Below are 16,814 nucleotides of genomic sequence, written 5' to 3' on the forward strand. Positions count from 1 at the left end.
GGGTTTCGTATTGGATGAACTTAAGTGTCATGCAAAAAGCATTTCTCAGCAAAAAGGCACTGTTTTTATAGCTAAGGAAAAGAATGCAAACCATACCTTCACCAATAGGGATAGAAAGCAATGCTTGTTTTGGATTGTTTTTTCACTATGAGCTCAGTCAGTTGCTGTGTGTGAAACGACTCTTGTCTGGAAATGTATGAAGAAGGAATTACAAATATATACCCCTTAGTTCTGATTGGGTACACTGATGTTATATTATGTATGACTCAAAAGGTTTTTAGAAGGAAAGAGTTATAAAAGAAAACAGTTTAATGAGGAACTGGAACTAATATAGCTGCATTATTGTAGTCTTGCCCGGGCTAATTAGCTCATTAGAAATGGAGTAGAAATATGTAAGCCAAGTTCATATAACCATAATATGTGGTTCTAAAACTGAAGATGTATTTAAAACAGCTTATAAAAATACAAACCATGTTTATTGCATTTCACAGCTTGCAAATTGAGGTGCATTAGAACGCTTCAACCCTAATCCGATTTATAGATATGGTAATGGGACACTGGATCTGCCTAGATTTTCTACTTAATAATGATTTCTTCTAAAATATTTTAAAAATGGGGTTTATTGGATTAAAAGTAGAATGCTTGGATTTTATCTAAATCAAGTTCCATGACAAGATAATACAAAATAGGAAAAGGATTGATAAACAGCTTTTCCCTCTGCCTTTTGTGTCCTTGTAAACAGGTCCTTGCTTCTGGGCTCAAACGCAGTTATTTCAAAGATTGAGGGCTGCAGCAAACTCTGCTCAAATCCTTGCCCCAGAGCCCCTAGAAAACTTAGATACCTCAGCACTCAGACTTATGTGCCTATCCTTCTCTGCAGTCTTGCCATCTCTAGCTTTAGGTTCCTACTTCTTGTTGTGACCGATACCTAGCAACCATCTTGCAGTCTTCTGACACTTTTCGTCACGTGCCAAACTTAGGAGAAGGAGCTTGCCCTCTGTTTTCAGACCCTATTCTGAACTTGTCAGCTTTAAGAACATAATATATTTGACAATGAATGCATACAACTAGTATTTCAAATATGGTTGTTATTATATAGATTTAATACATGAATATAAGAATTTAAAGGGAAAGATTTAATCTTTGGTATTTTCCCGTAGTCTCAGCAGTAAGTATAAAAAGAAAGACAACTTCATTTTAGGAAATTATGCTTCTACAGTTGCATACCTTGAGAAAGATAAAAGGGCCTCTGAGAATGTCTGATGCATTAAAAAGGAGCTAAACTGATTCAGCTAAGTATGAGACGTGAAAGGTTTTAAGCCTTCTTGGAATACATTGACTAAAGCAAATGAGATCTGAGCTAACATTTTAAATTCGGTTAAAATAAAATGGTAGTACTGGGTAGTCAATAAGTAATAACAAAGGAATAGTCTTAATCCACTTTCCATAGATATTACTAGCATATTAGCCTAGACCCAGATAAAATCATATTAATGGAATAAGATTACGGTGCTGCTGTCTGTTAGTTCTGCCATGTAGTTTTTAATTCAAATGACTAAAAATATAACACATTTTACATGATCTTGTACAGGTACCTTGCCATAACTGTGAAAATCTAATGAAATCAATATACCCAGGTTTTTAAAATGGAGATGTAAATCAAGGACCACTTAAAAATATTTTTCTTCAGGAGTGTGTGTTTTGACTGAATGACCTTTATGTGTATAGAATCCTATTTAGCAAAAAAAACCAGCAATTCGTTTTTTTGGTTTGCTTGGTATAAATGCCTTAAACTAGCTTACCTATATCAGTGTGAGTAGTTCAGTGTCTGAGGGTGATTCATTGGAATAATCGCAATAGACTCGTAAATAATAACTTTCATTTTCCCCTTGGGTTAGCTGCTTGTTTGAGGTAATCCTAGTTTTATAAATAAGAGTGGCATCTTCTTTTTTTTCTTGGTTGACATGCATTTTTTTTTTCTCGATTAGAAATGCGTCAGAGTTTGCTTGCAGAGTCACTGCAGTCTGTACAACTTCATGATGATGCCACTGTAGTATATCTCTAGTTTTGAAGAGTTAGTCTGATTTCTAAGTTTCTTCATATTTAGTTGCAAGTCTGAAAAAAAATGCTGGTATCTTATAGCAGGGTAAACAGAACAACATGTTTCATCTTTAATGTGATTTAAATTCAATATTATGAAAGGATTAGTTTTTACTTATTTACATGTCAGAAACAAAAGTTGTAAAAACATTCCTTAAAGATTCTGCGATACCCACGTGAGTAATGTTTTAAATAGATACGGACTAAACTAACTTGTATAGTAGAAGTATATGATCTGTCAGGAAAAATCATATCTACAAACCTATTGCAAGCTTATAGTAAATTACTAATGTTATTTTCTCATATGGGAATTCTCAAATGTTTATGCTGTCTTGCAAGTTTATTGCAAGCAGGTAATGAAGAGGGAAGGAATCCAATTACTTAATGCACAAGGCATACAATTCCTACCTAATAAAGAGCAAAGGAAGACTTTTGTTCAGTAACCATAGAAGTGTCTATGAGCTCTAGTGAGTAAACTGGAAATTGCTTTTAAGGAAGCTAGAAGTGCTTTTCACTAAATTATTTGATGGATCTCCAGCTTTCATAAAGCTTCTTGTAGTTAAGGTAGGGTATGGAAATAAGAAATGCATGGGTAGCCAGATGTGTATGAAACAGTCTGAATTTTAGATTCATAATGAATTTTTCATTGAAGTAGAAAGTTGAGGAAAATGTGCACAGAAGTATTTTTTGTGTGTAATATTAAAGTATGAAAATAGGAGCAGATAACTGGACTGGACAGCTGATGGATCAGATTTTTGACAGCGACTGATATCTTGCTTCAGAGTAGGAGAGAGATTTACAGTAGTAACTTATGACTGCTCTGACTGAAGTTTTTCTACTTCAGAGCTATTGGTCATGGCTTATGTCTTGCCCCATGTATGCTACCCCTTCTAATGCTCTCAGGTAATGTAAATGAGAATAAGGTCAGTGTTAATCCTAAATGCTGGAACTGGAAAATACTTCAAAATCTTAGAGAAGAAATGGTAGGAAAATGAACAAGATTGATAAGTGATTAATCCTACCATTTCCTAATGGTAGGAAAATGAACAAGATTGATTAAATCGTAGCCAGTATCTCTATGAATTACAAGCAGACTGGCTGGTGCAGCTTCCACTAATGAAAGCATCAGCTCAGTGTGAATCTAAGAAAATTACATTACATAAAATTACTAAAGCAGGCTTATGCACTAGTTTGATTTAAAATTGTAATAAATTACAGATAACCTGATCTTCCCCACAGTTGTCTGCTTTTGAATTTTGTTTGTGATGGTTTCTTAGCACAAAACATTAAAGTTGACCAAGTTGCAATATGCAGATTGCCAGCATATATAGTTCTATCCACAAATTTCAAGCGAATTGGCTTCTAGTGAAAGTGTGTGGAAATCAAATGAAGATCCAAATATTCATTTCTGTATTAACATTTTATTTAAATAGGAAAGAGTTGATTCTTCTTATCTGTAGACATAATTTCTCAACTGTTCTTTTTGCTAGATATAACTGTGGGAAGTTCCTAACTATTTTTTAAATATCTGCTCTGTAGATACTGAAAGAAGATTTATCTTGTTACCTAAGGTCTGCTTACAGATAAGGTTTTAGTGCCATGTTGTCATAGTATGTTTTTATTGTATTGTGGATGTACAGCAGGCAGGATTTAGATGTAGCTTGATTTGGCTATAAAATTGGGGGTCAGTCATCATTGCATACTTAAATAGAGAATTGAGTGAGAGCAGAAACTTAAAGGGAATTATTTCCATGATAGCAACTTTGTCAATTTTTAGTGCACAGCCACATACGTTTGTCTTACATACTTTTAATAAAATGCAGTCAATACAGCTCTTAGGAAAATGTTATCCATGTGATTATCTAGTATTTTGACAATTAGTTCTACCTTCTAAATATTAAGTCAAAATTCAGATATTTTATGAAGGAGTAGCATTTATCTTAGTCTCCTATGTATCACAGTCTTTTCAGAAGAATAAACATAGAAATTCTGATCAGACAATAGAAGAAAAAACTACTCTTGACCTTAGTCCATTCTTTCTTGACTCCTGTTAAGTACTCACCTTCCCATATTATCAGCATAGAATACCTCTCAGAGGATCCTCTTAGCAACTGTTACCTCTCCTGCTGTAGAACTTGATTATTTTTCCCAGATTCCTTTTATTAAGTATGGAGTATGAATATTGCATAATTTTCCTGCAGAACATACTTGCACTTAATTGCTGAAGCAATCTGAAGAGCTGCTGCTAAAATGATCTCTGAGAGGGAGCTTCAGGAAGAGGCTATGGTAGATACAGATGAGACAAAATCCTGTAAGAAGGAATGATTACTTGTAAAGGAAAGGGTTCGTTGCTACAAAACCAATCCTGAAACAGTGTTTTTATGCGTTAGGCATCACACCAGCCAAGATGGATGAGCCCCTGAGAAATCACAGTATTCCAGAGAAGATTGCTTTAGCCCCTTCTACTGAGAAAATTAAGAGATTGTTTAGGGTGCCAGAAAACATGAAATGCCTTCAGCCTTGCAAAAACGTCTGCTAAGAGTGAATAAAATAGCTGACCTTTCCTGTGCGCTCTATCATTTGAGAGAATCACAGAATTGCGAAATGGTTGATGTTGGAAGGGAATTCTGGAGGTCATCTTGTCCAACTCCCTGCTCAAGCAGGAGTCGCTTAGAGCAAGTTGCCCAGGCCCGTATCCAGACAGCCTTTGAATATCTCCAAGGAGGGAGACTCAACAACCTCTCTGGGTAACCTGTGCCAGTGCTCAGTCACCCTCACAGTGAAAAAGCATTTCCTGATGTTCAGGACGGGACATCTTGTGTTTCAGTTTGTGCCCATTGCCTCTGGTCCTGTTGCTGGGCACCACTGAAAAGAGCCTGGCGCCAGCTTCTGCACACCCTCTCTGAGCCTTCTCTTCTCTAGGCTGAACAGTACCAGATCGCTCAGCCCATATGAGAGATACACCAGGCCCTTAAACATCTTTGTGGCCTGTCGCTGGACTTGCTTCAGTATGTCCATGTCTCTCCTCTGCTGCAGAGCCCAGAACTGGACTCAGCACTCCAGGTGTGGCTTCACCAGTGCTGAGTAGAGTGAAAGGATCACCTCCCTCGACCTGCTGGCAATAGATAATCTTCCTGATGCAGCCCAGGGGATACCATTAGCCTTCTTGGCCGCAAGGGAAATTACTGGTTCATGATCAACTTGGTGTCCACCAGGACCCCCAGATCTTTTTTTGTAAAGCTGCTTTCCAGCTGGTGGTTCCCCAGCATATACTGGTGCCTCGGATTGCTCCTCTCCAGGAGCAGGACTTTGTACTTCCCCTTGCTGAACTCCATGAGGTTCCTCTCAGCCCATTTCTCCAAAGTGTTGAGGTCTCTCTGGATAGCAGCACAACCTTCTGGCATATCAGCCACTCCTCCCAGTTTTGTGTCACATGCAAACTTGCTGAGGGTACACTCTGCCCCATCGTCCAGCTCATTAATGATGTTGAACAGGACTAGACCCAGAATTGACCCCTGGCGTACACCACTAGTGACCGGCCTCCAACTAGACTAATCACCATCCTCTGGATCTGGCCATTCAGCCAGTTGTCAATCCACCTCACTGTCTGCTTATCTAGGCCATACCTCATCAGCTATGAGGACCTTATGGGAGACAGTGTCAAAAGCCTTACTGAAGTCACGGTAGACAATATGCACTGCTCTCCCTTTGTCCACCAAGCCAGTCATAACATCGTAGAAAGTTATCAGGTGGTCAAGCATGACTTCCTCTTAGTGAAACCATGCTGATTCCTCCCAATAACCTTCTTGTCCTTCATGTGCCTGGAAATGGTTTCCAGGATTAGTTGTTCCATCGCCTTCCTAGGTACTGAGGTGAGGTTGACTGGCCTATAGTTCCCTGGATCTTCCTTCTTGCCCTTGAAGATAGGAGTGACAGAAGAATGAACTTAGGTAAAAAGGTTAAAAGGACAGCATTGGAAAAAAAAAAACCAATAAAGGATTACTGTATCCCAGTTACCTGTCATCTACATGATTGCAAGAATTTATGATGCCCCTACTGGATCTGAATAATGAGTGTGTCCCTGCTCCTCTACTGAAGATGTGCTTTATAGGTGAAAATATTTACAAGAGGTTGCAAGGTTAATTCTTTATTTGCCTCCTTAAGTTGGCAGAAGTACCTAATACCTGCTGAACAAGGGATAACTTAAGTGGGTTATTGTGGCTCTTTTCAAAATAGGGGCTCAGTTTTTCTGAAGGCAGAAAATTCCAAGTCATACTAGATAATAAGCTGATCATGTGGAGGATGGAAAAGAATTCATTCCCTAGAAGCTTGTTCTGGCCTCAGTTTCTTTCAGCGGGATTTGCAAATAAACTGTTTTCAGTAATCCCAGGATAATTTAGAGCAGAGGACATTGCTTGGTTTCAATAGATACTCCAATATGAGAACAACCTTGAAGAACAAAGTAGTGACAACTGTGAAAAATGGAAATGTGAGACGTGTGTATCAAAGATGTTTTGATGCTCTGCTGTTTGCAAAAACAGCGCTTCAGAAGAGTGTACTAGTACCGTGAAGATGATTTTGAATGAGAAGCTGTTAATATACGACCCGAAGTAAATATATATCTAGGAATTGCTATAACCATGTACTTCACTTAATAAAACCATATGTGTTGCTAAGCCAACCTTGAACATTGTAAAAAAATAGTAGCCCCAGTAATCTTGAAGGCTCCACTTGAAAATGAATGCACAAAGTTTTGTACCTGTTCCCTTCTACTTGGCTTTTTAATAACAGATTTTTAATGCTATTTTTAGTTTATTTAATGCTGCTTAGTCTCCTAGTTTTATGCAGCCTTTTTCCAAAGGACTCAACAAAGAATAGTTTATCTAGTACTGGTGTCAATACTTAAAAATAATTGCTGTGGGAGTCAAGCAGACTTGTAATAGAAACTGAAATGAAACTTAGTGCAGCAGAATTCCCGAGCATTTGTCATGCTATATTGCAACTCTACAAAATGCAGTAATTTTTAGATAAAGCACAACACTAAATTAAACATTAAGTTTAAGAAATGTCACTGACTTGTTATGCAGTTTTTTGCCTGTTGCACACTTCTGTGCTCACTGTGTGCAATATTTAGCTTTAACATCTCAAAAGACCACTCTCTACATAAAGCTTAGTCATGTGTGAGTCCTGTTGGAGCAAAACTACTAAAAAGAAATTAAACGTCACATTTCTTTTCATGATTTGCAATAAAATTTTTAAGTGGCTCCAGTGTGACTTCCCTTTTTGTTCTTTTCTGAAAGTTTCAACACCTTGTTTGGGCCAGAATTATCTAGGTTGGAAGGGAGCTCTGGAGATCCTCTGCTCCAGCCCCAGAAATATGCCACAATATCTGCTATAGGAGCAGAGTAAGTACTTTAGTAAGACACCTCTTTTCATTGTACCTTCTTGAGGTGGACCACAGTGCAGTCAGGCAGTCCAAGGTCTATGGGGCCAAAGAGAAAACAAGGCTGTCTCAAAAAAAAAAGCATGCTGAAGAGGGTTTATTTAGGTATTCTTAAATTAAGAATAATTGTGTGCGTGCAGGTTTCTTGTTCTAACTCAGCCCGTTAGTGCCAACCTTATTTAATTTATGCCTAAGCGTAGGTGACTTCAGAGATCTCTGAATCATGGCAGACCTTAGGCACCAAACAAGTGTGTTCTGAATTTGCACAAAAGCCCTCATTAGTGGCATGCAACATCTTAACCAGAAATAAGGGCACACTGAATTTAAAATTGGTTCAAATCTCAGACAGGAGGATAGGAAATTCCAGCAACTGGCGTTTGTTATGGTCAGGTAAAATTAAGGGTAAGAGGAAGGGGTTTTTGTTCCAGATAGCTGCTGATTATTGCTTTGTGTGACCACTGTTGTACAGATGAAGTATTGGTAAATTGTTAGGTGACAAATAGCTCCCCCCACCCCGCCCCCTCAATTGTTCAGACTGAAGGTTAGTGTTTTGGTGAAAACTGTGTGGCTGTAAAGGAGAAACTGTATAGTGCTTTAAGGAGAAAATCTCCATCAAAGAAATGAATGCAGTATTAATGTCTAGAAATATTTGCTGTACTGAGAAGCTTGAAAATAATTTTGCAGTCTTTCTTAAGGTAACTAACTGTGAAGTAACCTTAAAACTTACTAGTTTACATACTGGCCAGGGAGCAAAATGGGAAAGAAACTGCTGATCAAGAAATACAGTAATAGTATTGGAAAAGGGTACCTTGAAGCTTCTTATTTTTATAGAAATTGATATTTTTACACCTTGTATCTTCATTGCCTTTCTTATTTAGAAAGTGATGAAACAGAACTACGCATTTAATAATCATAGAAAAATGTTCATTTGACAAAGCAGAGGACCCAAGTAGATTATTCTTGCTATATTTTTAAATTTTTAGTTTAGATAATGAGATTAATTTGCTACAGTAATAACTACTAAATAAAAGAGAGAGCTATTTGAACTCCATCTGTTTAGTTCTTACTTAATGTATGCAAAACTGTTTTGATTTCTGTAAAAAGTTTGCACTTTAAACCAACCCTGTCAAGCATTAATTTATTTTAAACTTGTGCTTTTAGATAGTTATCATAAACCTAATCTGGAGTAATGAAAATTTGCACATTTAAGAGAATTCTAACAGTATTGCTTTTTAGTTTAAAGAAGTTGTTGTTCTATATTCAGAATTGTTAAGCTGCTTAAGCAAAAAAAAGTCAGTTTTATGAACTGAAGCAACTTGTCAGAAATGCTTCTTTTTACAGCTTCTGTGACCCAGGGTGTTCCTTACAGAGTTGGAGAGGAACCAAACATGCACATTTTTATGATAAAATATATTCTGAAATACTCATTGTTAATTCTAATTGATAGTCGTAATAATAATTCAAGTTTTATTTTATTAATTTAAGTTTTATTTGTATGTTATTTACTGAGGTATGTTCAGTTGTGGAAAACTTCATTTTGAATGGTCACTTTTAAAAAATTCTTGATATGCAAAAATTTACTTTCAAAGAGGTTTTTTCTCATACCAAATATAAGTTTTTTTTCTCTGCAATATTGAGTAGCATTTGGAATTAGGGTGTTATTCATCAGATCATATACTCAAAGATGAAAGTTGTAATCCAGCATAGAATCAGGGAATCCATGGAATATTTTTCCAGCAGGCGGTTTCCCAAATAAATTTGTTCTTGAACAAGGTATGTAAAGTCAACATAAAGATTTTTGGCTAGAGCAAGCAAATATTTCTCTGAGAGATTAGCAAGGATTAGTTTGAGTGTGAAGATACCTGTTCCCTGTAGCTGCAGAAATGGAGTTCAGTTCATTGCAGCTCTTTCTTTCAGTGGGGCTTGCTCATGTAAGAGCAGTGTCAGTAGTATGTTAAGCTTCTGTTTGCATGGGCCATCTTTGAATACTCTTGATTTCCTCATTGCTCTTTATAAACACCAAGCTTGTCACTCTTTATTCCCAGTTTACAGGAGAGTAAAGTCAAGGATTACCTAAATAAGGAGAACTTTCTATCCATGCATAGAATAAATAACCATAAAGAATATAAAGTATTCTCCTAATACTAAATACTGAGACTTAATGACTTCAGCAACCTCAGGAGACCCGGTGACTCTGTCAAAGCCATGTTATGGGGGTGATAAAGGTGGGAGTGAAGCAGGCTGTGTTGGTGTCAGCCCAGTGCCCAGCCTGACAGGGCTGTACCGCCGTTATTTGGTAATCTGTTCTAGTTAAAGGCTGTATCATTGATCGACCAATCCACTTCATGTTTTTGTGATAAGTATGGAGTAAATGCATATTAAATGCATGCAAGAGAATGCATTTGTCATGTCACTACTATAAACCAGTTTATATTCATTTTAAAAATTGATGTTTTGATGGATCCGGGTGATCAGCCTGATCTTGGTATGAGAAGAACTATAAACAGATTTATGAAGTCATTTTCATAATCAAATTTCATGTCAATACCATCTTACATTTTGATGTAGTTCCCTGGATCTTCCTTCTTGCCCTTGAAGATAGGAGTGACAGAAGAATGTACTTAGGTAAAAGGTTAAAAGGACAGCATTGGAAAAAAAAAACAACAAAGGAAAAGACCAGGAACACAGATTATGTCGTCTGTGCGTAGCATCTATAAAGTCTGAATGTTCTGCAGACGCTCTTTTCAGGAAGGCTAAATAGTGCCACTAGTCAGCTTAAATTTAAAAATCAAAAACTTTTAAAAACTTGAAGTTTTTTGTCTTTAATGCTGCAGAACTGTAACGTTTGGATACTAAAATTAGCCAATAAATCAAATTATAGACAGCTTTTTGCCTCGTGCATAATATGCAGTGGTTCGGTTTAAGATTTCAGCTTATTTTAACCTGTACTGGAGCTTACATTTATTTAAAAATAGATTAAATACCAGTGAAAGTATAAGGATAATTTTTTTACAGTCATGTGCCATGTTCCTTATGACCATAACTGCAACTTATTTCATTACAAATCGAATTCATTACGATGAACAAATATAGCAAAGGGCTTTTATTTCTGATACTGGAGCAGCATCGTTAATGGGAATTTTTTAAGCACTGTATCTTTTTCAGAAAGGTTACTTGTGTTGGTTTTGTTTTTTTTTTTTCCTTTCAAGCCGCAGAAGAAAGAGGATCAGCAATCAGAAGCTAAAGCAAGTCCAAAAAAGTCATCAGAACCCACTATTGACCTTTTAGGACTTGGTAAGAAATACATAATTACCTTTTTTTCAATCAACCACAGATACGTCATTTTATATTTTAATAAATATACTTTTATTTTCTTTGTGCTTACTGATAGTTAAATTTGAAAACCGTAAGATTTTCAAGATCTATGTGAATTTGAAACTATAAAGGAAAATACCATAGGGATCTGTGCATATCAATACTTGTGTTTTGCTAAGGAGAGTAATGAGCTCCTGTGGGAAGGGGAAGTTATCAAAGTGATCTTCAAAGGTCTTGTGGATTGTGGTATTTCAATGTTTATGGTACAAGTGTACTTCTTAATGAAAATGCTGTCATCTGAATTGTGTAAAATACCTTATATCATAAATCATTCATTTTTATCTAATATACCTTACCTTTTGTTTTCTGACTGGTAGGTAACTGTGTATTTGTCTTATAAATAAACTGCTTTGGACCCGAATAATTTAATTTGTATTGTCTGGCTATACTGGGGTTTTATATGCTTTTTCTCTGCTTGTTGAAGGCCATATTGATAAAATCTGTCTTTCATTTATCTAGTGTTACTCTTAGTGTGTTTTTCCATTGGATAGAATCTTAAAATGGAACTGGAAGAATGAAATATTACAATAATTATTTTTAATGCCTTTTATTGTTCACTGTGAGGAAAATTTTCAGAGTTGTGAGTAGATATTAGAATATTCAATTAATATCAATATAATGGTTATTCTTAAATTTCTACATAGTTTTTACAGGATATTGGAGGAGGCTGATATGTCTTTTAGATGTTACTATTCTAAAAACTTGAATTTGTAGAAAAATGGTTTTTTGTTGTTTTTTAATTTCTGGTTTTAAGGTATGAATAATGTTGCAGCAAAACAATAAATGTCTTCCCTGTTTTAGAATTCACGCTATCATTCAAAATGCATGTTATTTTCCTTCTGGATGTAGAGTAGCTGTAAAATACTATTTTTGTACCAGTTATGTATGTGTTGTGATCCATATCTCATTCCAAGTAATCTGCTACCATAGGCAAGCAAATCTTAATTAACACAGTAGAAGTTAGATTATGGATGTAGAATGAACCTATTAAAAACAAAAGTAATTCGGACTTAATGGAAAGCTGATTCTCCTTTATTTTCCTTTACCAGACCAACAACCTAATTAAGAACTAAAATTTAATCAATATGTGCTTCTGAGATTGTCACGCTTCTGTATCCTTTTAGTCACGATTTGAAAAGTATCTTGGTAGCACTGTTTTGTGATATGATAATGAACTCAGATTGCATAGGCTAACTTGAGATGTAATATGCAATAGAAAGAGTATAATTGGCGTTCGACAGCTGTGTTTCTTCACAGTGTAAGGAAGCCTAGTGAGATATACAAAGGGCAAAGTTTATAATTTGTATGTTAACAAAACATAATTTTAGAGGAGGGAGTGTTTAAAGATCTTTTAAATAACAAACTGAAAGGCAGTGTAATAAGCTAATATCACTTGGAATCCACTGAGTTGCAAATGAGATTATGTATTAATGAGAGCAGACCTGCATATTTCATTTGGAGATTTGTCTTTTAATTAATGCCTGCAGCAGACTACTTCAGATAGCATTAAAAGAAAGATCACTTCAACCCAATATATCATAGAACCATAGAATAGCCAAGGTTGGAAGGGACCTTGAAAGATCATCTGGTCCAATGTATGGGAAAGGGAGCCTAGATGAGATTATCTAGCATCCTGTCCGATCGCATCTTGAAAACTGCCAGTGATGGGGACTCTACCACATCCGTGGCGAGGTTGTTCCAGTGATTGATCTCATTGTAAAAAATTTCTTTGTTATGTTGAGATGAAACCTCTCCGGATGCAACTTGTACCCATTGCCCCTTGTCTTCTCCATGTGGGACCTTGTGAAGGGAGAGCCTCTGTCTTCTTTCTAGCCGCCCTATAACTACTGGAATACTGTGGTGCTGTCCCCCCTGAGCCTTCTCTTCTCCAGGGAGAAAGGACCTAACTCCTTCAGTCTTTCCTCACAGGGCAGGTTCTCCAGCCCTTTGACCATCTTCATGGCCCTCTTTTGGACCCTCTCCAGTCTGTCCACATCTTTCTTGAATTATGGGGACCAGAACTGGGCACAGACTCCAGGTGTGGCCTGACAAGCGCTGAATAGAGTAGGATGATCACATCTCTATCTATGCTCGTAATGACCCTGCAGATGCAGACCAGAATCCCATTTGCCTTTGTTGCTGCAGCGGAGCACTGCTGATTAAAATGTTTGATATGTCATATCGAACAATATTAAAATGGATATGATTGCATAACTCATTCTTCTTACTGAGTGGACATGTTTCTAATGAGGATTCATTCTCTTAGGACTTCATTTTTGCAAATGAAGAACAGTAGTAGCTTTTACTAGGGCAGATCAGAATTGCTTGTGATAGCAGATTAAGTAATTTTAATGAATCACAATTCATGCTAGAATAATTTTGGCTTTCAAAGCAGCCCAGCTTCTTGCAAAGTATTTTCTTGAGCAAGCCTCAGTGCTAGCTTTGGGTATGGGGTTAACCTTTGGGTCATTGCTCTTTTTGTCTCAATTGGATTTTTAATAGTGACCTCATCAGAAGGCCTGTGAGATAGGACTTACCCAGTGGTAATTGTAGCTAGACAAGATAATTTTTTAAAAATAAGTTGTTTTTTATTTTTCTTTAGAAATTGCAAAATTCTCAAGGTAATATGCCTAGGCAAATTGTATCTTTAAATCTTGTAATAGCAGAAGAGACATAATATCCTCAGTGACTGTACGATCATGTTTGTGTTTCTTCTGAGCCTTTTTAAATAAATTCATGCGGTTCCCTCGAGTTCCTCTTCAGGGGGTTTATTATTAAGATAGTGTTTGGATATTCACTTTTTGATGATCCAGCTACATAAACGTTTGTAGCTTTTGGCTTTTTGATTCAGAGTAGATTTTAGTTCAATACTACACACACAGAAGAGTGGGGAAATGGACATGTACAAGCTGAATATTCTTATTTTCTCCACAAGCAATAGTGTTAGTGTTCTTGCTGTGCAACCCCAAATTCCTTCCCTGTCTTCCCAAGCTATGAGAAATCACAGCCTATTTCTGTAGGCTAAAACTGAAGCGGCTTTTTAAATGATCTCTACAATTAGTTGGATGTTGTCCATACTGAGAGTGTGCCCTATTGATTATGTAGGGACTTAAAATTAATGCTAAAATCAATAATATGGGATTTTATAACATTAATTTTTAATAGGGGTATTACAGGAAACATTTTTCAGTTTGAAAGTCATAGTGTGTAAACCAAAGTTCTTCAGCACTTAAGTCATTGGCAGTGTTGTATTTTCATCCCACTGGTGTTAACAGTGTGCTCTGTGCTGCTTGATATTTTGAGGTTTTGTCTTACAAGTAGGATATTTCCACTTATGCCAGATTGATGTAAATAAAGACAGTTTTTTAAAATACTTGTAAAAAATTGTATGATACCTATGTATGATAGTGGGAATCTTCTCTTGGAATATTACACAGGCAATTTTGGACCATTCTGTTTGTCAAGGTATGTCACTTACAAATTATTTCAACACACAGAAAAAAATTGAAATATTTTTAAGCTGTATTACCTTAGAGAATTATCAGGAAGAAGGAAAGTGCATTTTATGTATTCTGCATCATTTAACGTGTATAGATGTGCCCTTCATAAAATAGACAATTGCACATTCTGGAATAACCATTGTAGTAAGTTATAATGGAGGAGAAAAGAGATTTATCACGTTGTTGTTATTAACTGAATGTGATGTGTGGGGCATTCATCTGGCATGGTTGGGGGTAAAGTATGATATGCTAAAAGCTGTATATCTGCTTGTGTGGGGAGGAAATATTCTCTAAAGGAATTCTCTGAAGTTTTGAGAGCTTAATCATGGTATGAAATGTAGCTGAATGTTGCATATCTGAGAAGTGTACTTTTATCAGTAGTGTCTAGTAAGTACCAAAGCAGCATGGTTGGAAAGCTGCATTTAAGAAATAATAAAAATACATTTATAAGTGTTAAATATCAAATACACATATATAGATACATGTTAACATTTATAGTATTGCTGCTATGTTAAGATTATGCTTAAGTAAGCAACGTTTCCACCCAAAATTAAAACGTTTACAACCACTTGAGGCATACAGCATTGTTAGCTTTCTGGCTTTCCACATTTTATTTTAATAAGTATCATACAGAAATAGCCTCCCTATGAATGCTTTTTCATTTCTGCAAAGGTTTTAGCAGTAAATAAAATTTTAGTAATGCAGTAAATAATTCCACAGTACTTTGCGACAGAAAAACCTTGTTTGTATCTCTGCACAAGATTTTGTTTAAAGTATTGAACTATTTCTCTCAGTGCTGCCTTTCTAATAATAAATAATCATATGCATATTCAAAATCATCTTCTCTCCCTCCATTGCAAGTCTTGGTATGGCTGTCATAAATGATTGTATATATAAAAATACATGGCAGCTTAGAAACAAAGTTCTTGTAAATATTTTGCCCCATAGAAAATGAGTTTCAGAAACATAATGCAAAGCTTAAGAGCAGATCTTCTTTCTTGCTGTTTCCCTTTCTTGCTGCTCCTTTGAAGCTCTTCTGTTGGTCATTCTCACTGTTGGTACAGATAAATATACCCAGGATTAATGCTGTTTGTGAAAACTTTCATAACAGAAGGCAGCACTGAAATGGTAATTGTCACGTTAGGCATTAATAAAATGTATGCAGAAAAGCACTATAAAAGTAAACTTCACTGGAACCCTTCATTTACTGTATCCTGATGAATAGCTTTTGTTTCTACTATCAAATTAAACAGGACTTCCTAATCTGAAAGCAGAAGCAGCATCTGCTGTTGCACAGTATGGCAGACAGCAGTCAGGTATTATCTGTCATATTGTCATAAACGTACAAGAGAAGTTTTGGGACCACAGCTAGGAGCAACAATGAAAAACAGCATCTATTGACTTTCCACATTACCTTCTCTGACTGAGCGTGGAAGCTCTGCCTTGCCTACGCTGTCGTTGCAATGGGTTCTGCCACATCTAATACTTCATTCCTAGCTATGGATGCATTCTCCAAAGAAGTGATGGAAGTAGTTTTAATTAAAAGTTAGTTGTTTCAAAATAATTCTGTGATGGTCTCCATAGTAGGAATTCTGTTGGTTAAAACTATAAATTTCTCAAAATATTCAGACAGGCCTATATAACTTAGTCTGATTTTTACCTGTTCCCTGGAAGGACTACAGCCATGTTTCCTTCTGTCAGATACATGCCACCTCTTCTAAACAGTTTTTAATGGGAGGCAGCAAAAGTTGAATGAAAAGTGATACACTTAGAATAATTTAGAACTTAGAACTCCACCAGAGCATCTTCCTTGTACTACAGAAATATTTTAAAATGGGGAGGGAAAGGAAGACGTACATCCTAATCCATGGCCTGGTGCGTTGAAGCTGACAATATCCATAATCTCTATAAAGAAGTGTGAAATATTATGTTCAAGTACAAGTTTGTGTATATATATACACACACACATACACTTAAATGAAGATACTAATATTGCTGCAAGTAATAAACTGGAGTGAAAACACTGATAGGTTTCTTCTGTATTCTAAATTTAGCTCTTTCTGGAATCTTTTAGTTTCATGGGGGAAAAATGTTTTTGGAGTCACTTTTTACTAGATACAAATATTCTAACTATTACCTTTTTGGGAAATCAATAAGACAGGATCACCTATTAATACTATTCATACGGGCTTAAAACTGTGTTGTAAACAGTAATTCAGAATGTCTGGTTTCTGCACTGATACAGACAGGGAAATATTTATTTTAGCGTAAAATTCAGTAAGAGGTGAAAGGTATGTACATTACTAAATAACACTTACAGAAGTGATGTAGCAAAAACCTGGGTTTTCATAGTGTTAATTTATAAGCAGCATATTAAATACTTGAAAAGTACTATG

The 16,814-nt window shown here is 36.1% G+C and overlaps 1 protein-coding gene across 2 annotated transcripts in view; it reads left to right on the top strand.

The window, feature by feature from the left end:
* The window catches only part of SMAP1 (small ArfGAP 1), a 106,429-nt gene that overhangs the window by 68,976 nt on the left and 20,639 nt on the right, over positions 1 to 16,814 (top strand). For both annotated transcript variants that reach the window (XM_075145306.1, XM_075145307.1), the window contains one exon: positions 10,753 to 10,837. In XM_075145306.1, coding sequence (XP_075001407.1) covers positions 10,753 to 10,837 — 85 coding nt within the window. The remainder of the gene's footprint in view (positions 1 to 10,752; positions 10,838 to 16,814) is intronic.

This window comes from Calonectris borealis, chromosome 3 (genome assembly GCF_964195595.1).
Source record: "Calonectris borealis chromosome 3, bCalBor7.hap1.2, whole genome shotgun sequence".
In the NCBI taxonomy this organism is placed as follows: domain Eukaryota; kingdom Metazoa; phylum Chordata; class Aves; order Procellariiformes; family Procellariidae; genus Calonectris; species Calonectris borealis.